General features: G+C 37.1%; 1 protein-coding gene across 1 annotated transcript in view; it reads left to right on the top strand.

Annotated features, from left to right (window-relative positions):
* USH2A (usherin) overlaps positions 1 to 25,379 on the top strand; it is a 300,571-nt gene that overhangs the window by 250,143 nt on the left and 25,049 nt on the right. The window contains exons 18-20 of the mRNA XM_086345320.1: positions 12,058 to 12,216; positions 22,971 to 23,465; positions 24,465 to 24,734. Coding sequence (XP_086201446.1) covers positions 12,058 to 12,216; positions 22,971 to 23,465; positions 24,465 to 24,734 — 924 coding nt within the window. The remainder of the gene's footprint in view (positions 1 to 12,057; positions 12,217 to 22,970; positions 23,466 to 24,464; positions 24,735 to 25,379) is intronic.

The raw sequence follows: 25,379 nt of genomic DNA on the forward strand, positions 1-25,379 counted from the left end.
TTATACATCTGTCTTTATTCCAGGGCCACATTATTTGATTACTGTAGCTTTGTTGTATGTTTGATATCAAAAAGTATACTACTTCCAGTTTTGTTCTTTTTCCAGATTGTTTTGATTATTTTCCAGTCTCTTAAGATTGCGTATGGACTTAGAGTATTTCCTACTTTTGCAAAAAGTCACTGAGATTTTGACAAAGATTCTATTAAATTTGTAGATTTCTTTGGATAGTATTGGCATTCAACAATTTAAATCTTCTAATCCATGATTGGGTGTGTTTCCATTCCTTTATGTCATCTTTAATTTCTTTCAACAAAGTTTTATAATTTTTGGTGTGTCTTTTATCTCCTTGATTAATTCCTAAAGATTCTTTTTGATGCTATCGTAAATAATTGTTTTCATAATTTCTTTCCAGATTTTTCATTGTTAGTGTATAGAGATACTATGGACTTTTGTTTGCCATGCCTGCTGTTCAGTTGTATCTGACTCTTTTGCAACCCCATGTACTGTAGCCCACCAGGCTTCTCTGTCCATGGAATTTTCCAGGCAAGAATTCTAGAGTGGGTTGCCATTTCCTCCTCCAGAGGATCTTCCTGAACCAGAGATTGAACCCATGTCTCATGCATCTCCTGCACTGGCAACAGATTCTTTACCACTGAGCCACCTGGAAAGCCCACTGATTTTTGTTTATTGACTTTGTATTGTATTTTGCAGCATTCCTTAATTAATTTATTAGTTCTAAATGTTTTTTTTGTGTGTGGAATCTTTAGGGTTTTCTATATAAAAGATCATCTATAAACAAAGATAATTTTCCTTTTTGATTTGGGAGTCTTTTATTTTTCTTTCATGTTTAAGTCATGACATTACTTTGCCAACAAAGGTTCGTCTAGTCAAGGCTGTGGTTTTTCCTGTGGTCATGTATGGATGTGAGAGTTGGACTGTGAAGAAGGCTGAGTGCCGAAGAATTGATGCTTTTGAACTGTGGTGTTGGAGAAGACTCTTGAGAGTCCCTTGGACTGCAAGGAGATCCAACCAGTCCATTCTGAAGGAGATCAGCCCTGGGATTTCTTTGGAAGGAATGATGCTAAAGCTGAAACTCCAGTACTTTGGCCACCTCATGCGAAGAGTTGACTCATTGGACAAGACTCTGATGCTGGGAGGGATTGGGGGCAGGAGGAGAAGGGGACGACAGAGGGTGAGATGGCTGGATGGCACCACTGACTCCATGGACGTGAGTCTCAGTGAACTCCGGGAGTTGGTGTTGGACAGGGAGGCCTGGCGTGCTGTGATTCATGGGGTTGCAAAGAGTCGGACACGACTGAGCAACTGATTTGATCTGATCTGACTAGACGAACCTTTGTTGGCAAAGTAATGTCTCTGCTTTTGAATATGCTATCTAGGTTGGTCATAACTTTCCTTCCAAGGAGTAAGTGTCTTTTAATTTCTTGGGTGCAGTCACCATCTGCAGTGATTTTGGAGCCCCCAAAAATAAAGTCTGACACTGTTTTCCCATCTATTTCCCATGAAGTGATGGGACCAGAAGCCATGATCTTCGTTTTCTGAATGTTGAGCTTTAAGCCAACTTTTTCACTCTCCACTTTCACTTTCATCAAGAGGCTTTTTAGTGCCTCTTCACTTTCTGCCATAAGGGTGGTGTCATATGCATATCTGAGGTTATTGATATTTCTCCCGGCAATCTTGATTCCAGCTTGTGCTTCTTCCAGCCCAGCGTTTCTCATGATGTACTCTGCATATAAGTTAAATAAGCAGGGTGACAATATACAGCCTTGACGTACTCCTTTTCCTGTTTGGAACCAGTCTGTTGTTTCATGTCCAGTTCTAACTGTTGCTTCCTGACCTGCATATATATTTCTCAAAAGGCAGATCAGGTGGTCTAGTATTCCCATCTCTTTCAGAATTTTCCACAGTTTGTTGTGATCTACACAGTCAAGGGCTTTGGCATAGTCAATAAAGCAGAAATAGATGTTTCTCTGGAACTCTTTCCCTTTTTCCATGATCCAGTGGATGTTGGCAATTTGATCTCTGGTTCCTCTGCCTTTTCTAAAACCAGCTTGAACATCAGAAAGTTCACGGTTCACGTATTGCTGAAGCCTGGCTTGGAGAATTTTGAGCGTTACTTTACTAGCATGTGAGATGAGTGCAATTGTGAGGTAGTTTGAGCATTCTTTGGCATTGCCTTTCTTTGGGATTGGAATGAAAACTGACCTTTTCCAGTCCTGTGGCCATCATCCTAATATATTGCTGAATTTCATCTGCTAGTACTTTGTTGAGGATATTTTCATCAATTCATGAGATATATTGTTCTGTAGTTGTCTTTTCTTTTGCCTTTTTCTGGCTTTGGCATCAGGGAAATATTGGCCTCAGAGACTGAGTTAGGACGGGTTCCCTCCTCTTCAAATATTTGGATAAGTTTGAGAAGAATTGGTATTGGTTTTTATTTAGTTTGATATACTTTACCAAATAATTCATCAAGTCCAGGACTTTTCTTTGTTGCAAGATTTTGATTACTGATTCAATTTCATTACTAATACAGGTCTATCCAGATGCTTTATTTCTTTGTGATTTAGTCTTGGTAAGTTTTGTCTTTCTAGGATTTTGTCCTTTTCATTGAGATTATCCAGTTTGTTGGTGTACAACATTATGAAGATGTTTAATATCACTTAACTGTACATTTAAAAATGGTTAATTTGCTAAATTTTATGCTATATATATTTTATCACAGTAAAATTGCTTTAAGGAAAGCTATAGGATCCTCTGTAAATAGAGATTTAAAAATGTGAATGATAAAAAAGGATAAATATAAATGTGAATTGAATATAAAGAAGATTTAAGTACATATATAACCTATGCATATATAAATATCTGACTGATTACAAAAAGGGTAAGGAGAGAAAAATAAAAGGATAGAGTACTGGCTTTTAAATTCTTCTTAAAGTCCTTTTGATCTCTGAGGGGATACTTGCAGTGGTGCAGGTGGTTGAACAATGGCCACTGTCCTTTTTGTCTGCAACTCTGTGATAAGAAGCAACAATCAGCAATCAGAGCACAGATTCCCAGTATTTGGACAAAAGGGTCTTTTTGCCCACTCTGGTTCCTGCAGGCTGTGTGCACTCTGTTCCAGAAACACGCGCACAGCTTCCTTTCATGGAGCAGGGGTGGGAGATGGGTACTTCTACTGTACAAAGAGCTGAAATTGATCAAAATTACCTGCAATTTACCATTCAACCCTTCTCCTGGAAGTTGCAAGCCTTCAATAGACTCCAGAGTTCCAAGGTAGTTACATTAGATTCTGCCAGTGCAAACTGTTGTCTTGGTGGGAAAACAGATTCCTGGTTCTTCTTACACTGCCATCTTCTCAGAAACCTGTCCATCTATTAACAGCTTTATTGAATTATGATTTATATATCATAAATTTAACCATTTTAAGTGTACGGTTTGTTGAATATCAGTAAATTTATTGTTGTGCAAGCATAACTATAATCCAGTCATAAAATATTTCTATCACTTCGGAAAAGTTCCCATGGACCCATTTTCAGTCAATTCCCACTTCAGCTTATAGCCTCAAGTAACTCATTATCTAGTTCCTGACACAATTTTGCCTATCTAAAATATTTTATAGAAATGAAATCATACAATATTTAGGTTTTTGTATCTGACTCCTTTCTCTCAGCACTGTATTTTTGAGATTCGTCCATGTTTTTATTTATCTCAGTAGTTAATTCCTTTTAATTGTTGAGTAAGATACCATTTACTATATTTTTTTTAATCCATTGAGTTGTGCATACAAATTGCTTCCGGTGTTTATCCACTATGAATAACACTGTCATGAACATATGGGTGCAAGTCTTCATATGGACATGTTTTTATGTCTCTTAGGTTTGTCTTAGAATATAGTGAGTATATGCTGAGTGTGTTTGGAACTTTTTCAGAAACTTTCAAGTTATTTACCATCATGGCTATACTATTTTGCATTTCTACCTGCAATTTTTGGGAGATCCAGTTTCTCTATGACCTCAGTAGCATTTGGCATTGACCATGTATCATTATGGACTTCCCTGGTGGCTCAGACAGTAAAGAATCTGCCTGCAATGCAGATAGACCTGGGTTCCATCCCTGCGTTGGGAAGATTTCCTGGAGAAGGGAATGGCTACCCACTCCAGTATTCTTGCCTGGAGAATCCCCATGGACAGAGGAACCTGGCAGGCTACAGTATATGGGGTTACAAAGAGTCAGGTATGACTGAATGACTTTCAGTATATCATAGCCACTTTATGTGTGTGAAATAGTAGTATCTCATTGTAGTTTTTCATTTTCATTTTTTTTTTTTTACTGACAAATGCTTTTGAGTACCTTTTCATGTTTTTATTTACTGTTCCTGTGTTTTCTTTGGTAAAGTGTTTTTTATGTCTTTTGCCCATGTTTTGAGTTGCTTATATTACTGAGTTAAAGAATTTCTTTATATACTTGAGATACAAATTGTAACTATTTCCTCCCATTTTGTGAATTGTATTTAAAATTTTCTTAATGGTATGTTTTTAAAACCAAGAGCTTTTAATTGTGATGAAGTGTAATTTACCAAAGTTAATTTTTTTTGTTGGATCATAACTTTTTGCATTTTATCTAAGAAATTATTCTTGACCCAGTGCAACAAAGATTTTATCCTGTATTATCATACAAAATTTTATATTATTAGCTTTCACATTAGGTCTATGATTAGCTTCTTTCTTTTTTATTTCATTTTTATTTTTTGAAACATGGATATTCAAATGTTCCTTTAACGTACTTTAAAAATGATTATTACCTTTCCTTATTAAACTATCCAGGTATATAGGCAAAAAATCAACTGACCCAATGGCTAACATTATACTCATATTCATATGGTTCAGTTCAGTTACTCAGTTGCGTCCGACTCTTTGTGACCCATGAACTGCAGAATGCCAGGCCTCCCTGTCCACCACCAACTCCTGGAGCCTACCCAAAGTCATGTCCATTGAGTTGGTGATGCCATCCAAACATCTCATCCTCTGTCTTTCCCCTTTCCTCCTGCCCTCAATCGTTCCCAGCATCAGGGTCTTTTCAAATGAGTCAGCTCTTCACATCAGGTGGCCAAATTATTGGAGTTTCAGCTTCAACATCAGTCCTTCCAATGAACACCCAGGACTGATCTCCTTTAAGATAGACTGGTTGGATCTCCTTGCAGTCCAAGGGACTCTCAACAGTCTTCTCCAACACCATAGTTCAAAAGCATCAGTTTTCCTTGATATGACACAAAAGTCATAGAAAAAAAAAAAAGGAAAAAGGTAAATCTGAGTTCTTCAAAATTCAAAATTTTGGCATTGAAATACACTATTAAGAGAAAAGACAACTCACAAAATGTGAGAAAATAATACAAATCAATATCTGATAGGGGATTAGTATCTAGAATATTATAAAGAACTACAGCTCAACAACAAAAAACAAAGAATTTAATTTAAAAAAGGACAAAGGATTTGAATAGGCATTTTTGAAAGAAAATATGCATATACCCAATAAATACTTGAAAAGATACTCAGTATTATTGCTTATTAGGGAAAGCAAACCAAAGCCACAATGAGATACCATTTTATACTCATTTAGATGCCCCATCTCAAAATATGTAAAATAACAAGTTTGGCAAGGCTACAGAGAAATTGGTACAGTTATGCATTGCTGATGTGTCTGTAAAATGGTACAGTCATTGTGGAAAATATTTTGATGCTTTTAAACACAGAATTACTATATAGTCTAGCAATTTCTCCCCTTAGGTAAATACTCCTAAGAATTAAAAGCAGTAACTTAAGCAGATATATGTATACCAGTGTTCATGTAACAATAGTCACAATACTCAAAAGGCATAAAAACCTAAGTGTCCATCAAAAGATAAGTATATAAGAAGAATGTGATATATACACACAGCTGAATATTATTCATCCATAAAAGTGAATGAAATGCTAATATACATTATAATATGGTTCCCAGGGACAGAGGATCCTGGTAGGCTCTACAGTCCATGGGGTCACAAAGAGTCAATCACAACTTAGTAACTGAGCATGCACAATATGGTTAAACTTTGAAAACATTATACCAAGCAGAATAAGTCAGACATGAAAAAAATATATTACATAATTGCATTTATATGAGTTACCTAGAATAGGCAAATTCATACACATACGCAGGGCTTCCCAGGTGGCGCTACTGGTTAAAAAAACCCTTCTGCCAATGCAGGAGACACCAGAGATGTGGGTTCAGTCCCTGAGTTGGGAAGATCCCCTGGAGGAGGACATGGCAGCCCACTCCAGTATTCTTGCCTGGAAAATCCTATGAATGGAGGAGCCTGGTGGGCTGCCGTCCAGGAGGCTACAAAGAGTCGGACATGACTGAGCACACACATGATATGCACATCGAAAGCAAAGCAGTCATTAACAGACGCTGTGGGAGGGGAATGAAAAGTTGTTTAATGGGTACAGAGTTTCTGTTTAGGATAATTAAAGTTTTAGAAATGAATAGCAGAATGGTTACACAACATTCTGAATGTACTTAATGCCTCTAAAACATACTCTAGAAATGGCTAAAATGGTAAATTTTGTTAGTTATGTATTATCACGTAAGAAAGTCAATTGATCATACTAAGTCTCTCTCCTAGTCCATTTATCCTTTTGTCTCTTCTTATGCCATGTTGTTCTGATCACTGTAGCTTTAGTCTTGATATCAGGACCAACTTCAATATTTATCCACATAATTTACCCACATATTTGCCTCTTGTGTTTTTTTCTACCTTCGCATGATTCAATATACTCTCTTTATCATTTCCTTTTAGTTTGATGGATTGCTTTATTATTTTCAAACTGTATCCAGTATTTCTAGGTTTTGTAGGGCTAAATTGCTAACAATGAATTTTCTTAGTTTTTTTTTTTTTTTTAATCCTGGAAAATATCTTTATCTTATTTTTGATGAGTAGTTTTTTCTAGATAGAGAATTCTTGGTACCAACTTTTTTTTTTAGGACTTTAAATATGTCATTTTACTACATTCTGGCATCCATTGTTTCTGTAAGCCTGTAGTTGTATTTTCCTTTGGTTGTGTATGGATCATTTTTCCCTTGCTGCTTTCAAGATTTTGTCTTTGTCTTTCTCAGGTTTGATTGTGCTGTGTTGAGGTCTGAATCACCTTGTGTGTGTCCTGCTTGGATTCATTATGCTTTTTGGAACTGGAGATAAGTGTTTTACATGGAATTTGAAAAGTTTGAGTCCATATTTCTTCAAATCTTTTTTCTCCTTTCTGTGTCTTTTCTCTCTTTTGTGGTTCATTCCTATTGCACATATGTTGACCCATGGTATATCTGACATTTTCTCTCAGGTCTCTGAGGCTCTTTTCACTTTTGTTCATTTTTTCTTTGTTATTTGGATTGGATAAGTCATACTGGTATATCTTTAAGTTCTGTTTGTTGCTTTATATCAAGTTTACTGATTCTTGTGTTAATATTTATTTGTCATGCTGGGTATTAGTTGCAGCATGTAGGATCCTCAGTCTCTTTTGCAGCACATGGGATCATTGGTTCTGACATGCAAGCTCTCAGTTGTGGCATGTGGGATTTAGTTCCCCGACCAAGAATCAAACCCAGGCCCCCTGCATTGGAAGCATGGAGTCTTACCCACTGGAGGACCATGGAAGTTTTTTTTCTTCTTTTTCTTCTGATTTTTTTTCTTCTTTTTTTTCAAATCTGCCATTGAGCCTGCTTAGCGAACTTTCCATTTCAGTTATAGTTCAGTTGTTCATCTGGGTTTTGGTGTTTTTATGCATTCTATTTCTCTATTGAAATTCCCTTTTTATTGAAACATAATTATCATATTTTTCTTTAATTTTTAGAATATATTTATAATAGTTGCTTTGGCTCTCACAGGTAGACATTATTATGTTCTTATTATAAATGAGGAAAGGTGCAGAGCATCCAACTGAAATTTGGCTATAATCATACAGTTACCAAAGTCCCAAAGCTGGGATATAGTCCCCAACTGATAGATGTAGTCACAATATACTTTCCTTCCTTAAAAGAGAGTCTACATGCAAATAACATTCTTTGCTATTTTGATTAATGAGTGTATGACCATTTTCTTAGAATCCTACTCTCAGCACATAAAAGTGGGTTTAAGTCATCTTATGCTCAGGATTTCCAAACAATTATTCTTAGAGTGGTATCAAACTATCTAAACCTCAGGTCTTTGAAAATTCTCATATAAATGTCAAACAAGCACTATTCATTTATACTGTGAAGTCAGACAAGATTGTTGTTAGAGATTGTCATACAAAGTAATCAAATTTAAATATTTGAAAGAGCCTAGGTGTGTGTGTATGTGTGTGATTGTGTATATTGCCAAGGAGATTTTCATGCAATGCAAATCATTTTGTACATCCTTTACATGGGACTGAAATATCTGTTTCAGTCATCCCACAAAACACTAAGATAGTGTTTTGCTATCTTATAAAGTAGTCTGAAGGTCAGTTTTTATTGCTCTAAACTCTGCAATCTTTTGTGTTCCTGAGAGCATGCAGAGTTTTAGATGTAATCACTAATATTCTCTAAAAAATATTATGTTGCCATGGATTACCAGTCTCTCTGAGAGTACTGTAGATGAGACAGTTCATGAGTTTTTGAAGTTCCACCAAGAAAAATTGGATTTAGAGCCCTAAATTAAATTCACTGAAAGTTCAGATGTGCTGTCAGTATTAAACCAACCAAAGTGACTGTATTAAAATATGGCAGGTCTTTGAATTAAAAAATATAAGGTGCTATTTGGAAATAATTCTCTTTTTGTGTGTCATTGTGAGATTGTTAATACGGTTGTCTTATATCTATATCGGCATACAGACAGTTGGAATTTTAACATAACAATGTGAAAGGTGATAGTGAAAGTTGCTCAGTTGTGTCCAACTCTTTACAGTCCATGGGATTCTCCAGGCCAGAATGCTGGAGTGAGTAGATGTTCCCTTCTCCAGGGGATCTTCCCAACCCAGGAATCAAACAGGGGTCTCCTGCACTGTAGGCAGATTCTTTATCAGCTGAGCTACCAGGGAAGCCCAACATAACAATGAACTCCCCCCCCCAAATAAGATAAAAGAGGAAGAATAAGAATATATCTAGGTTGAATATTTTTCCTCAAAAATATGACATCAGTATTATCTACTGTAGGTCTGGAGACATTGCCTTTAGGGAACCTATGTATAAGATATGGAATTTTACACATTTCAAATTCGGTGGTCTTGATATACTGTCTTAAAATGTTATTATTCATCTATAGCATGGCTTTAAAGTGGAGTGTATGAGTACCAATGAATTAGTAATAGCTCTTTGAGAGTCTTTGCCTGGTGTGTAGGGTGACTTAACATTGCTACTCTATACTTCTAACAGTACTCGGTCCCTCAAGATTTGGTATGGTCCGTGTCAGCAGGTTCCCTTGCTCCATGACTTTCAGTTGGCTTCAGCTACATGTAGGAACTTCCAGTCATCTGGAAGAGAACTGGGAGAAAGGGAAGTCAGAATATTTAATCCCTAGCCCCCTGACTCAGTGTAGGAGTGGCCCTGAGCTGGCACTGCCCTTCAGTGAGTGGTCAAATGATGCTCTTCTCACATCCCTCTGTGTCCCTGAGAGCTGTGCCCCTTTGAGCTAGGTATAAGTGTAGGAAAAGCTGACATAGCAGGCTTGAATGCTTATCTTCAGAAAGATTTGCTTACAAAGTTGGCATTTGGTGGCCATCTGGGAACTTGGATTTTTTTAGCATTTCCCACCATCCTCAGAACTGTCGAGTGGCTCACTGTCCCTTAAATTTTGCATAAATGACATGGTTTTTGCTTAACACCTGCTTTCCTTCTGGGAGTCCGAAATTATGGTATGTGGGAGATAGAGGCTGCCTATCATGAATGGTTTCCAGTATGAACTCTGGGCGCTGAGTTTCTAATCAACTTCCCTGGTTGGCAACATTTCATGTGTGTATTCATGTCTTGCTGGGGGAATGAAACACATCCTGTGTGATAGGAAGCTTGTGCTTGGCTTCCCCCAGACTTCCCCCGTGTGCCTTTACCCTATGTTGATTGTACTCTGTATCCTTCCTCTGTAGTAAATCTTACCCAAGGGTAGACTTACGATGAGTCAATGAGTTTCTAGTGAATCACTGATCCTGGGGTTGGTCTTGGCCCATGACATAAAGAGTAAAAGAGCTTTGCTATTACTTCCCAGAGTACTGCTCCATGCCTTTTAATTTCTTTACCCTCTGCCCACCCTTTGGAAAATAGCTTTAGATCTTTATTAAATCATGTGAGTGCACTCTTGTCTTCTGAAACATTGACGATCACCTAGTGACTATAGATATTTCATATGAAAATATTGATAATTATTTGATTCACGATTTTGTTTTTCTCAACAGAAAAAGTAATGGTTTTAAAAATAAGTTAACAGTAACCTGTGCCTTTGTCATCTTCTTTAATGAGAAAATCTGATTAGATTATGCTTCCCCAATGGATGAAGGGTTATGTATCTTAAACCAGAAAGGGATAAATAAACTGGTGGTTGATTGCCCTTGAAATATAACTAGATATTGTTTTTCTCCTTCACCTTTATATATTCTGGAGAAAAATGTAGACTTACTCTTCAAAATAGAGAGACTAAGAAAAAATACACAGTGATAAGAAACAAAGTGTTCATAAAATATATTTATGTACTATAAAGATATCACTAAAATCATGAGATGAATGCTGTTACATTCCTAATGGAAGCAATCATATAATCTCTAACAATCACAGCATTTTAAAATTGAAGTATAGTTGTTACAATGTTGTGTTAGTTTCAGGTGTACAACAAAATGATTCAGTTATATATATGTGTGGGTGTTTATTATTTTTCAGATTTTTCCCATTATAGATTATTACAAGATACTAAATATAGTTCCCTGTGCTAAGCAATAGTTCCTTGTTATCTGTTTTGTATATAGTAGTATGTATCTTTTAATCCCAAACTCATAATTTATCCCTTAACACCCCACTGCCCCCTGCTTTCCCCTTTGGTAACCATAAGCTATTTTCTATGTTACAATCCCAGCATTTTTAACAGGTGTTAAAAGCAGTCATGGCACCTCTAACAGGTACTTTGTGTGTTCATATAGTACATTTAAATTGTTTCTTGCTAATGTTTATCCTAACATCCTTAGCATCCATAGCTATTTGTATCACTAACTTTTATTCTTTCACACTGTGCTCTGTGGAGCTAGATGAGGCATTATGCTTAATGGAATGGAAAGTTTTCTCTTAAAAGTCTAAAAATTATATGACTTAAATTTCAAGTTTCAACATAATTTATGTCAACTTTTAAATTAATTAAGTAGAAAATACATCTTTGGATGATTTCTCACAAAAATTCAAAGAAAGAAGAGTAAGACAAATACTGTATGTTTCCATTTACATGTGGAATCTTAAAAAATTAACAAATAAAGCAGATACAGACTAACAGACACAGACTAAACCAGTGGTTGCCAAAGGAGTAGTGTTGGGGTAAGGGTAAGGGAATGGGTGAAGTAGATGAAGGGGATTAAGAAGTACAAACTTCTTATTACAAAATAAGTCACGGGGATGTAATGTACAATACAGGGGGTATAGTTAATAATACTGTAATAACTGTGTATGGTACATAATCTAAACAAGCATCAAATCACTCTGTTATACATATGAAATGAATACGTCAATGATACTTCAATAAAAGTAAGTGCTTAATGTAAACTTTTGTGGTTTGTCCCCAACCGTATTTATGTCAGCTGTGTTGACCTACAAATGTGTTTTATATTTATAGATAAAAAGCTTTGTTTTAGAGAACACATGATGTATGCCCTTTGTTTATTAATGTCATGGTAAACCACATGTCTTCTTGATAAAGTAATCTTGAATCAGAAAGACCTCTTTGCTGGGTATCTTACTTCAGTTTACTTGTGTCATTATTGATTGCCTTTGCTAATACATGCTCTCTTCATTGTAATTTAGCTCCATCCCAGCAACCTCCACCCAGAGGACAAGTTCAAAGTTCTTCTGCTATCAATCTTTCCTGGAGTCCACCTGATTCTCCAAATGCCCACCGGCTTACTTACAGTTTATTCAGGGATGATTTCGAAATCTACACAGTTGAAGATCAATACCCATACAGTGAGTTTCCAGGTTTGGTGTTGGAAAGATAAAATATTCTGAGAATTGATACATTAGTTAAGTTCCTTGACATTGAGGAGAAATGCTGTTATTTAGCAGTTGTTTAGCTGTTGTTTCAAGCAGAGAGAGAATCACAGATCTCACTAATAGTCAAAGAAAGCTAGTGCAAATGAGATGCTTATCATTTGATAAGTCATGAAGGCTTATCAAAGCCTCAAAGATGAAAAAAAATACTCTTTACAGCATTGATGAAGATATGGAGAAGCTAGAACTTACATAAATTGCTGGGCTATCTGTGTGAGTTTGCTGGTATGACTTTTCATGTGGGACAACTTGTTAAAATATATAAGAATCCTTACTCTTTTGTAAACCATTTGACTCAGCAAACATACTTCAGAAAATTTATTTCAAATGAAATCAAAAGTGGACAGCAAATCACAAAATACTTCCAAAGCTCCACTATTTGTAGTAGCAAAATATTGGAAAAAGTCAGACACTCAGAAAACTTTTAGTAAATTATGGTACACGGCATGATAGAATCTGGTACATTATTAAGTGAATTGTAGAATATGGTTACCCATAAAATGCTGTCTTAATTTACTTATCAGTGAATAGGAAATGTCCATGACATACTGTTTAAGGTATTGGGTTAAGATCTTATAGAAAAAACTAAATGAACCTTTTAGCCAACCCAATAGGTTAATTCAGTAGTAAAATCAAACATCAATTATACCCTTCAATCTAGAGGCAGAGGCATGTTTTCCAGAGTAACATATTTTGATCTATTGATAACTAAAAGATATGAAAAATAACCTATCAATTATATACCTTTAATTAAAAACATAAAATACAACAAACTGATGTGTAGTTTTATCTGTGTATAAGGATTGTAGAAAATTTATCAAATATTTCTGTTACAAGCATATCAAATTTTAAATTCTCAGATTGAAAAGTGAACTTCTCTAAAAGGGAAAGGAGAGTGTTAACATGAAAGCAAATAGCTTAAATTTATGCATATATTGCCATTTTCACAGAGGTAGAACCCAGCAGCTCTGAAATGAAATTGAGAGGGGAAGGATATGAACAAACCCATGAAGATTATCTTTGCACCTGTAACTTGTATGAATTTTAAAGGATCTTGTGGAAATCAAACTATAGAGACCCATTATCTTTAACAAACTATATTCAGATATTTTAGATACTGTTTCCCTAAAAGCAGAATGAAGACTTAGAAATTTTTACATTCATCTGTCTTCTCTGATGTTTGCATCCATTATGTTTAGCTACAAGCTATTTTAGTTTTAAGTAATACTGAAACATTTATTCCAATTCAGGTTTCTATTTCATTCTCTTTATATAAGACCCAACTTTCCAAATTCTTGTTTAACATGCATAATTAGTTAGAAAAGTGTATAGAAACACTGAAGTTCCATAATCTTCTTGTTTTGACATATGGATTGGCATTACAGCTTTTGCATAGCATACGTTTTTATTTTATATATATTGCCGCAGGTTACACTCTGCACCCAGTTCGGTATGACTTACATTACTACACCCAGTACTTTGTGTTATCTCTAAGTGTAGCTTCAGTACTTCAAGTCTTCTTTGAAGTTAATGGAAATTCTGAACTCCATGATGCAGATTGCAAACGGAAATGAACATCTGTCTACATCTGCCATGTTGGCAAAGCATCCTAAAAACCTGCTACTAGGATGTTATTTTCTTCCAAATATCAGCGTGATCCAGGTGTCCTGAAACTTAAGCTTTTGTGATAGGAGAAGAGAGGGTTATACTAATATTGAAAGTGATTTAGAAGATGACAGTACCACTGGTTGGATTAATTCTACAGTTGTGAATTAGGGTCACTCTGTTTTCCATATATCAACATTTTATAGAACACTGCATGTGAACACCACACTCTGGCTCTTTTACATGATTGCACTAATATAGAATCTAAATAACAGGTTTTTTTTTTACATAATGTGTGCTTATTGACTAATCAGACATTTATATAATCCCATTAAACAAGGTATTATTTCTTAAATCCTTATCTTTCATTAAAAAATGCTGCTTCTGGCATTTCTTGACAATGACTATAATTAATGATGTGAAAATTATCTGCCTGATGGCATTTGAACAGTAAGAACAATTGGTTAATGTTGTCAGAACATTGTATCATTCTAATAATACCCTCATGTTTATTACTCCATTTCCAGTGTGTGGATAGCACGTGTAATATGAAGAGGAAACAGTACTTATATTCAGTCGGATGAACACAAATCTTTGGGTTAAATAAAGGCATTTGGAATTATAGGTGGAGAATCACTGAACTTTTCAAAGAAAATTAATAGTGTCGTCTTCCAAGCAAGTTTGACCATTTGGTTGAGACTATTATAGAATTCCTTGTTAGAATAAAACTTCTCCTAGCTGGCCTGATGCACTATGGTAGTGCAACTACCAGAGTGGTAGTTGCCACACTAAGATCATAACACACTGATATTTTCATCTTTAGAACTTGGAAATTATTTGTTCTTAATAATACCCGCTAATAAAGATGGAATCATTTTAAAGTTTATAAATAAATTTTTTAAAGGAAGTTAAGGTATAGTCAGTGATTTCCCTAAGTAACATTTCACTAGTTTTTGCATCCTCTTCAGTTTTCAAGAGTAGAAGAGAAAGATGTAAGGGTAAAGTTAGTACATTGGGTGTTGCACATAATCAGCACTTTTAATATTATTCATCTCCCCTACAGCATCAGTCAGGGTTGCCCACTGGTATTTTATGTGCCACAGTGGTGAAGGGAGGGCTTCCCAGGTGGTGCTAGTGGTAGAGAACCTGCCTGCCAATGCAGGACACGTAAGAGACACGAGTTCGTTTCCTGGGTTGGGAAGATCCCCTGGAGGAGGGCATGGCAACCCACTCCAGTATTCTTGCCTGGAGAATCCCATGGACAGAGGAGCCTGGTGGGCTACAGTCCATAAGGTTGCAAAGAGTCAGACATGATTGAAGCAACTTAGCATGCAGGGATGAAGAGAACAGCTCTCGTAGGACATAGCATGCTTTTGATTGTACTGAAATTTTAGGTGGCGGTTATTAAATCATTTTTTCCTACTTGAGTTTCAAACTAAAGGTGAACTAGACATAAGAATTCCATCTATAAGATGGAAATAAAAAATAAAAGTCTTCTTCATTACTAAGAGAAGCCAGACTGGAGAGTATAACTTCTGACCAACAGGAAGACAGATTAGAAAAGAAAAAAAAAAATCAATGAGATGACTGAGTATGCTTTGCTTTTTTTCTCTCCCCAATTCACAATCAATTAAATCTTTCTTCCTTCGGGATACCATGAGTGGGGCGAATAATCCTTAATTGTTACTCTAGGGAAATGTTTCCACAGGGAAACTAGAGGAAGATTGTTTCTGCATGTGACCATTGCTTACATCACTAGGGACGTTCACGTAGTTTAGATGGAGAGCTTTAGACAACACTGCATCTTAGTGATTTCTACCTTTAATGTCTTTATCATCTATTATTCCACACTATATCAAGGGATCAGTGTAGTAAGTGGAAAGAGAGTTCAGTTACCCATGAGAGAAATCAACCAACCAACCAACCAACCAAACAAACCCAGAAAATATAAGCAGGGGATAAGGTTGAGAACAGAATAGAAAATGAAAATCAAGGGTTTTTATTATAAGGCTTTTTAATACTACTTCCTAGAAAAAAATAGTTCATATATATATATATAAAGACTTGTTCATTCAATTATACTTTGTTCTTTGCTTACTACATACCAGCAATAGTATCAACCACTAAAAATACAAGGCTGGAAAGAATAATTCACATTATTGAAAAGAGACATAGATAAATACACCAAAATTACAATGTAGTGTATTAAATATTGAACTAGAATTGACTCAAAAGAGTATTCAATCTTTTTAGAATATTTCTAAGTATCTTATAAGTGGAGAATATATAAGTATCTTATATAAGTATATATATAAGTATACTTGAAGTATCTTATAGAATATATAAGTATCTTATAAGTGGAGGAGGAGTAAAAAGCAGCCATGCTTGTAAGGGCAAAGACAGTGATTGAAAACCACTGTAAATTTCTGAAAAGCAGGTGACATGAGCTGAATTATGCAGATACTGCAGTAGAGGAGGAATTAGTCTCATGGAAGAAATTGTATATGACAAGGCATGAAGGTGGGTGAAAAAATAGGGTTAATTCAGGAAACGTGCAGAGTTCCGTGTAGCTCTAGTGCGTGGTGCCACTCACGGGGGGGATCAGTCAAGATTGTGACCCAGTGCATCTCTAAAGAGAAATTGCTGATGATCTTGGGCAGTAGTTTGTCTAAATACCTGATTTTGACTTGAGTGTATGTAAGTTTTTATTATAAATGTAGTATATCCAATTAAGAAAATTTAAAAGAGCAAAAATTAAAGCCTCTCAATTCCAGCATTTCAATGTAAAAACTAATTTCATTTTGGAAAATTTCTGGGAGGGAAAATATGTACTCCAGTTTATTTTTCATAACAAGCCTATGCACTATTATATGTCCTATTTTTTTTTTCTCATGTTACTGTTTGGTCTTCGTCACGTTTGCTTAAAATAACTATATAACATCCTATTAATGTAATATTAGAATAATATAACTCATGAAAAAATTCTACTTTAAACATTTCCTATTATAAATAGCAAATGCATCATTTTATAGGCTTCTCAAGGAAATGTTTCCTAGGAATCTGGCTAACAGTCGTGTCTCATAAAACGTTTCTTACTGTATACTTGAGCAAGTTATTAAGTTGTTCCCTCTCGGTTTCAAAGCTGTTCTTTATTGCCTGCTTTGTGGTAGTGGAACTGGAACCTATAAACATTTCTCCTTTACTCGCTGGGATGATGTTGAATTCTCTCAGGAGAGGCTGTAGGAAGGCACCCCGAGGAAGCTGGAGGTTTCTTTTCCTGGTTGTGGTGTGCATTACTCTCAGAAGGTGATGCTCAGCCATACACAGCAGCACCCCTGGGCAGCTTCCCCTGAGGACCCCAAAGGGCAACTTCCCTACATGCTGGCCTCAGAAGAATGAGTTCTACAAGGTAAACTCAGGAAGATAGCACATGGCAGTCCCAGTAAATTCTGCTAATGCTCAGGTGGCACCTTCGCCTACCACTGTAGATGGTGACTTTCCAGTGAATTCTCCAGTACAGGCCCTTATCACGGGCAGCTTTCCTTGGGACTCTGCCAGTAAGTTTTTTTTCCAATAAGTTCTGTGGTGGAGCAACTCAATTGCTAGAGACCAAGTACCAAAGAACTTCTGCCTTCCTGGAACCTCAGCAAATTTCACCATCAAGAGGGCTATGGCTGCATTATCTCTAACAAAGTCTGGTCTCATCCTAGGTCTCAACTCTCTGGGTTCTGTTCCTTCCCTGGGTGCTCTGCCTCAGTCTTAGGAGTAGTGACTTTTCCATCTCATCTCTTCTGCATTCATTAGAGATTTCTGGTCTCCTCAATAGGTAACACCCTTGTGTAATCGATCATTCTTTGTATTCAACTTTCCTTGTTTAGGTTACTCTGTGGGTTCTGTGACCTGATTGAATTCTAGTCTAATATATAATATGTTTTCATGAAGAATTTGCAATGACATATTGAACAGAGTATCAGTATTATCCTTCACTCAGATGTTCAATGTCTTAGTATATTCAGGCTGCTGTAACAAAATACCACAGGCAGTTCATTTCAGTTCAGTTCAGTTGCGAAGTTGTGTCCAACTCTTTGTGACCCCATGGACTGCAGCAGGCGAGGCTTCCCTGTCCATCACCAACTCCCAGAGTTTACTCAAACTCATGTCCATTGAGTCTGTGATGCCATCCAACCAACTCATCCTTTATTGTCTGCTTCTCATGCCTTCAATCTTTCCCAACATTAGGGTATTTTCCAATGAGTCAGTTTTTTACATCAGGTGGCCAAAGTATTGGAGTTTCAGCTTCAGCATCCGTCCTTCCAATGAATATCCAGGACTGATTTCCTTCAGGACGGACTGGTTGGATCTCCTTGCAGTCCAAGGGACTCTCAAGAGTCTTCTCCAACACCACAATTCAAAAGCATCAATTCTTTGGCACTCAACTTTCTTTATAGTCCAACTCTGACATCCATATATGACTACTGGAAAAAACATAGTTTTGACTAGATGGACCTTTAAGGACAAAGCAATGTCTCTGCTTTTTAACATGCTATCTAGGTTGGTCATAAATTTTCTTCCAAGGAGTAAGGGTCTTTTAATTTCATGACTGTAGTCACCATCTGCAGAGATTTTGGAGCCCCCCCAAAATAAAGTCTGTCACTCCTTCCATTGTTTCTCCATCTATTGGCCATGAAATGATGGGACCAGATGCCATGATCTTAAGTTTTCTGAATGTTGAGCTTTAAGCCAACTTTTCCACTCTCCTCTTTCATTTTCATCAAGAGGCTCTGTAGTTCTGCTTCGCTTTCTGCCATAAGTGTGGTGTCATCTGCATATCTGGGGTTATTGATATTTCTCTCGCCAATTTTGATTCCAGCTTGTGTTTCATCCAGTCTACCATTTCTCATGATATACTCTGCATGTAAGTTAAATAAACAGGGTGACAATATACAGCCTTGATGTACTCCTTTTCCTATTTGGAACCAGTCTGTTGTTCCATGGCCAGTTCTAACTGTTGTTGCTTGACCTGCATCCAGATTTCTCAGGAGGCAGGTCAGGTGGTCTGGTATTCCCATGTCTTGAAGAATTTTCCACAAATTGTTGTGATCCACACAGTCAAAGGCTTTGGCATAGTCAATAAAGCAGAAGTAGACATTTTTCTGGAACTCTCTTGTTTCTTTGATGATCCAGCAGATGTTGGCAATTTAACCTCTGGTTCCTCTGCCTTTTCTAAATCCAGCTTGAACATCTGGAAGTTCATGGTTCACATGCTGTTGAAACCTGACTTGGAGAATTTTGAGCATTACTTTACTAGTGTGTGCCATGAGTACAATTGTGAGGTTGTTTGAGCATTCTTTGGCATTGCCTTTCTTTGGGATTGGAATGAAAACTGACCTTTTCCAGTCCTGTGGCCACTGCTGAGTTTTCCAAATGTTCTTGCATATTGAGTGAAGCACTTTCAGAGCATCATCTTTTATATTTGAAATAGCTCAACTGGAATTCCATCACCTCCTCTAGCTTTGTTTGTAATGATGCTTCCTAAGGGCCACTTGACTTCACATTCCAGGATGTCTGGCTCTAGGTGAATGATCAAGCCATGGTGATTATCTGGGTCATGAAGATCTTTGTACAGTTCTTCTGTGTATTCTTACCACCTCTTCTTGATATCTTCTCCTTCTGTTAGGTCCACACCATTTCTGTCCTTTATTGTGCCCATCTTTGCATGAAAAGTTCTATTGGTATCTCTAATTTTCTTGAAGAGATCTCTAGTCTTTCCCATTCTATTATTTTCCTCTATTTCTTTGCATTGATCACTGAGGAAGGCTTTCTTATCTCTCCTTCCCATTCTTTGGACTTCTGCATTCAAATGGGTATATCTTTCCTTTTCTCCTTTACTTTCACTTCTCCTCATTTCATAACTGTTTGTAAGGCCTCCTCAGACAACTACTTTGCCTTTTGCATTTCTTTTTCTGGGGATGGTCTGGATCACTGCCTCCTGTACAATGTCATGAATCTCTGTCCATAGTTCTTCAGGCACTCTATCAGATCTAATCCCTTGAATCTATGTGTCACTTCCACGGTAAAATCATAAGGGATTTGATTTAGGTCATACCTGAATGGTCTAGTGGTTTTCCCTACTTTCTTCAACTTAAGTCTGAATTTGGCAAGAAGAAGTTCATGGTCTGAGACACAGTCAGCTCCCAGTCTTGTTTTTGCTGACTGTATAGAGCTTCTCCATCTTTGGCTGCAAAGAAAATGATCAATCTTATTTTGGTGTTGGCCATCTGGTGATGTCCATGTGTAGAGTCTTTTCTTGTGTTGTTGGAAGAGGGTGTTTGCTATGACCAGTGCATTCTCTTGGCAAAACTTTGTTAGCCTCTGCTCTGCTTCATTCTGTACTCCAAAGCCAAATTTGCCTGTTTCTCCAGGTATTTCTTGACTTCCTACTTTTGCATTCCAGTCCCCTATAATGAAAAGGACATCTTTTTTGGGTGTTAGTTCTAGAAGGTCTTGTAGGTCTTCATAGAATCATTCAACTTCAGCTTCTTCAGCATTACTAGTCAGGGCATAGACTTGGATTACAGTGATATTGAATGGTTTGCCTTGGAAACGAACAGAGATCATTCTGTCATTTTTGAGATTGCATCCAAGTACTGCATTTCGGGCTCTTTTGTTGACCATGATGGCTACTCCATTTCTTCTGAGGGATTCCTGCCTGCAGTAGTAGATATAATGGTCATCTGAGTTAAATTCACCCATTCCAGTACATTTTAGTTCTCTGATTCCTAGAATGTCGACGTTCATTCTTGCCATCTCCGGTTTGACCACTTCCAATTTGCTTTAATTCATGGACCTGACATTCCAGGTTCCTATGCAATATTGCTCTTTACAGCATCAGACCTTGCTTCCATCACCAGTCACATCCACAACTGGGTATTGTTTTTGCTTTGGCTCCGTCTCTTCATTCTTTCTGGAGTTATTTCTCCACTGATCTCTAGTAGCATACTGGGCACCTACTGACCTGAGGAGTTCATTTTTCAGTATCCTATATTTTCCCCTTTTCATACTGTTCATGGGGTTTCAAGGCAAGAATACTGATGTGGTTTGCCATTCCCTTCTCCAGTGGTCCATGGTTTGTCAGACCTCTCCACCATGGCCCGTCTGTCTTAGGTGGCCCTACACAGCGTAGCTCATCATTTCATTGAGTTAGATAAGGCTGTGGTCCATGTGACCAGATTGGTTAGTTTCTGTGATTGTGGTTTTCAGTCTGTCTGCCTTCTGATGGAGAACAATAAGAGGCTTATGGAAGCTTCCTGATGGCAGAGACTGACTGAGGGGGAAACTGGTCTTGTTCTGATGGGTGGGCCCATGCTCAGTAAATCTTTAATCCAATTTTCCACCACAGGCAGAGTGGCTTCTAAACCACAGAAATGTATTTCCCAGTGTTATGGAGGCTGGAAGTCCAAGGTCAGGGTGTCAGCATGGTTGGATTCTAATGAGGGCTCTCTTTGGGTTTGCAGTCTGCCAGCTCTTCCCTGTGTTCTGATGTGGTGAAAGGAACAAGGAGTCTTTCCAGAGTTTTCTTTCACAACTAATTCCATTTGTGGACTCTACCCTTATGACCTCATCATTTTTCAAAGGCCCCCCTTCTTAAATCATCACCTTGGGTATTCTGTTCCTGCTATCTGAACTTGGGGAATATACAGTATTCAGTCTGTAGAAGTCATTCTTATTCAGTCTTCAATTATTCCCTTTCCCCAACCATCATGACGGTGCTGGGGGGAAGGACAGCTTCCCTCTGGTCCTTTGCATTTGCGAGACATCAGAAGATGCTGGCTTATATAGTGGTGATGCTCATGTAACTCTGGTGACATCCGATGCATGGAGCTAGGGAGCACGCCTTCATCCTTATTTTGCTTGGGTCCTGGTAAGTACCTTGCTATCTCATCCTATGGTCTCCAGCTATTGCTGAGAGCTCCCGGGGATTGGTTTCCCACATTCTCCATCCAACCTTTGATCCACCCAAGTCTGGAGGGTCATCTTGTCCCAGTCATAGAAGGTCAAGTTACACACTCGCTGGATCTCAACCCAACATCCTCATCACTCAGGAAACAAAGCAAAATGACACTTTACACAGTGGATTATTTTTCTTTTAGCACTTAAATAGTGCCACATCCTCCCTCTAATATAGGTGACCTCTGCATGATGAACCTTTCCTCCCCTTCCCCCACACATGAGCAGGAGGGATTAGACATTTGTATGCCTCAGAATCCTGCTGTACACTGTCTGTCCCTTAGAGAATGGAAAGTTCCAGTGCCTGATCATGTCCCCTCCCCATAATTTTTTTTTCTTTTATTAGTACCTCCTTTTTCTACCTCCTTCTCTCTTCAGATCTTTCATGTGTGAATTCTCCATTGCTGATAAAATAAAAAATGTCTCTACAAAATAGCAGATTAAAGCAACAATAGCCATCTACAATTTCAGTTTCCATGGGTTATAAATTCAGGAAACATCCTAGTCAGGATGTTGGGTGGTGACAGACATGGCTTGTGCAGTAGTTTGCAAGCTGTCGATCTAGTGTATCAGTGTCTAATGAACAGTCTGATTAAGAAACGTGCATGCATGCGTGCTGAGTCGTGTCCAGCTTTTTGTGACCCCATAGACTATAGCCCACTGGCTCCTCTCTTCATGGGATTTCCCAGGCAAGAATACCAGAGTGGGTTGCCATTTCCTACTCCAATAAGAACTATAGTTATTTCTGTTTCAGAGAACTGCAAGGATGCTATAAAAAGGATACTGTGTCATGTAAAGAACAAAACAAGAGTTTAAGCTTCTAAGAATGCATCATTACAAATGGCACTTTTCTTACATTATACTACACAATAAAAATAACCAGTGTTTGCTTTATCTCAATTTAAAAAAATATGAACCATATTCTTATTCAAAAGAGTAGATTGTTGTGGTTATGTATTGATAGTTATGTTACATAATAGAAAAACAATTAGAAATGATTCCCTACCTGTTTGTGGAATATAAATATTCTTTTTCTCCTTTTCTTCTTTTAATTTCAGGTATTCAGTACTTCTTAGACACTGCCCTGGCGCCATATACCTCGTATTCCTATTATATCTTGACCAGCAGCGTGCATGGTTCAACACGAAGCACAGCTGTCACCTACAGGACAAAACCAGGGACCCCAGTGGGAAGTTTGAATTTAAGTTATATCAGCCCTGTTAGCTCAGACTCTGTGACACTTACCTGGGCTTCACCTTCAAATCGTTCTGGTCCTATTGAGAAGTATATTTTGTCCTGTGCTCCTCTTCATGATGTCCAGCCCTGTTCTCCCTATGAAGGCCCTGAGACCACCACTACCATCTGGAATCTGCTTCCATTCACCAAGTACCATTTTGCTGTGCAGGCGTGTACTAGTGGGGGCTGTTTGCACAGCACCCCTTTGACAGTGACCACCGCCCAGGCAGCTCCCAGAAGGCTGGGTCCACCCAAGGTGCGGAAGATCAGTTCCACAGAGCTTCACGTAGAATGGGCTCCACCGATGGAACCAAATGGTAGGAGTTCAAGGCCTACATTTCCCATTTTTGGGTAGAAGGAGGTAAATCTGGGTATTTGAAATTTTCAGTAAGATTCTGGCAACTGTTTTGTTTTTATAATTGCAGGATGTTGTAATTGGGAAACAGTTTCTGAAGATATAAGATACTATTTGTCCTGGTTAGTAAAATAAGTGTATTTCTTTAATCTAATAACAAACTCCACTCATTTAAATTGCCCCCTAAAAGGCTAATATTATCTTTGCTCTTAATGACATCTGCCATAACACAAATGATGTTTCTAATTTGAAACTCACTTAGGAAATGCATTATATTTGACTGTGTCACAAGTTAGGGCACCCATAAGTAGTAAATTTTCTTTTAAGTGAGAAAAAGATATGAAATAATACAAAAAATATGTATATAGGCTAACCAACTCCATTAAGTTAATTTTTGTGCTCATATAATTGAACCTTTGGTTATACAGGCCAGCATACATTCATAGATTTTTAATAATTTAATATCATGTACATATTATGGCAAAAGCTTTTTTCTTGGAATTTTTAACATACTTGATTAGATATAAATAAACTGTAATATTCTAACATTTATGTAAATAAGGCTTATATTAAACAGATAATAAAATTTAAATCCCTAAATTTGAAAATATACACTTTGATCAAATTTCCAAAAACAAATAGCCATTCTTAGTAGAAATTATAATCATCCTGAAAAATACTGAATTTACCTATCATAAGTTATAATTATTTTGTGTTTGTGCATTTTCCATTTCTTTTTCATTTTCCATGAATATGCTTTTTAGTAATATTTCATACTTTCATGTAGCTATGAGTTTTTGTTTCTTTAGAAGTGCCTATCATCTATATTACCAAGGAAATGGACAGGTAATTGAGTCAGAACAATGAAAGCAAAGACTCTTCAAATAATCTAACCTCACATGATCAATAAAATAGGCCATTTGTCTAATACGTCATCTTTTTCACTGTTTCACTTTTCCAGGCATAATTATAAGATATGAACTGTATATGAAAAGACTGAAGTCTAGTGGAGAAACAAGGTCAGCAGAAAGTCAAGTTTTTCAGAGCAGTGGCTGGCTCGGTCCTCACCCTCTTGCAGAATCAGCCAATGAAAATGCTCTAGAACCTCCAGAAACAACCACAGTCATCACTGGCTTGGAGCCATACACCAAGTACAAGTTTAGAGTCTTAGCTGTGAACATGGCTGGGAGTGTGTCTTCTGCCTGGACCACAGGAAGAACGGGAGAATCAGGTGAAGATCAGTGCTTTGAACTCTACTTTGAAAACACCTGAATGAAAATATTTCCTCAGATTAAAGTCATCAGTACTAACTACATTGGAAAAGCAAGAGTTAATAAACTTGCATAAGCCAAGGAATTATTGAATACATGGATTGGTTGCATATATAATTCAAAGTCATAAAGTTCTTGCAGTAAGTTTTAGGGAAAATTTAATGTTTTAGCTATTACCTCAAGGGAGAAAACTGACCAAACTATAGTCATAGTCTTTTGGGAACATTCATCAGAAATAGCAATTGGTTTCCAGTCCTGAAGTGGGTTGGCCATATGTCCCATCCTGCTCTAAATTCAGTACAATTTATGTTCAATGAAAAAGATAACTGTTGCCAGTTTCATAAATCTGTTTTTGTTTTTCTTTCTTTTTCTTAAAGAAATAGTTTAAGTACTAGATTGGACCTGAAAATATAATCCCAGACATCAAAGTTTGTAATTCACAAGTGTGTTTATAAGCAGTATGATAAGGAAGGATGGTTAAAAGTTTTAATTTTTCTAAGCTATCATTACTAAAGCAAGTGAGATATTTTTAAGCCTCCACCTCATTCTTTATATTATAAACACTTCAAATTTCATGAGCCCTTAACAAAAAAAATAAAAATACA

Source organism: Bos grunniens, chromosome 16 (assembly GCF_055505025.1).
Source record: "Bos grunniens cultivar Pamir isolate PY7600 chromosome 16, Bosgru_T2T1.0, whole genome shotgun sequence".
In the NCBI taxonomy this organism is placed as follows: domain Eukaryota; kingdom Metazoa; phylum Chordata; class Mammalia; order Artiodactyla; family Bovidae; genus Bos; species Bos grunniens.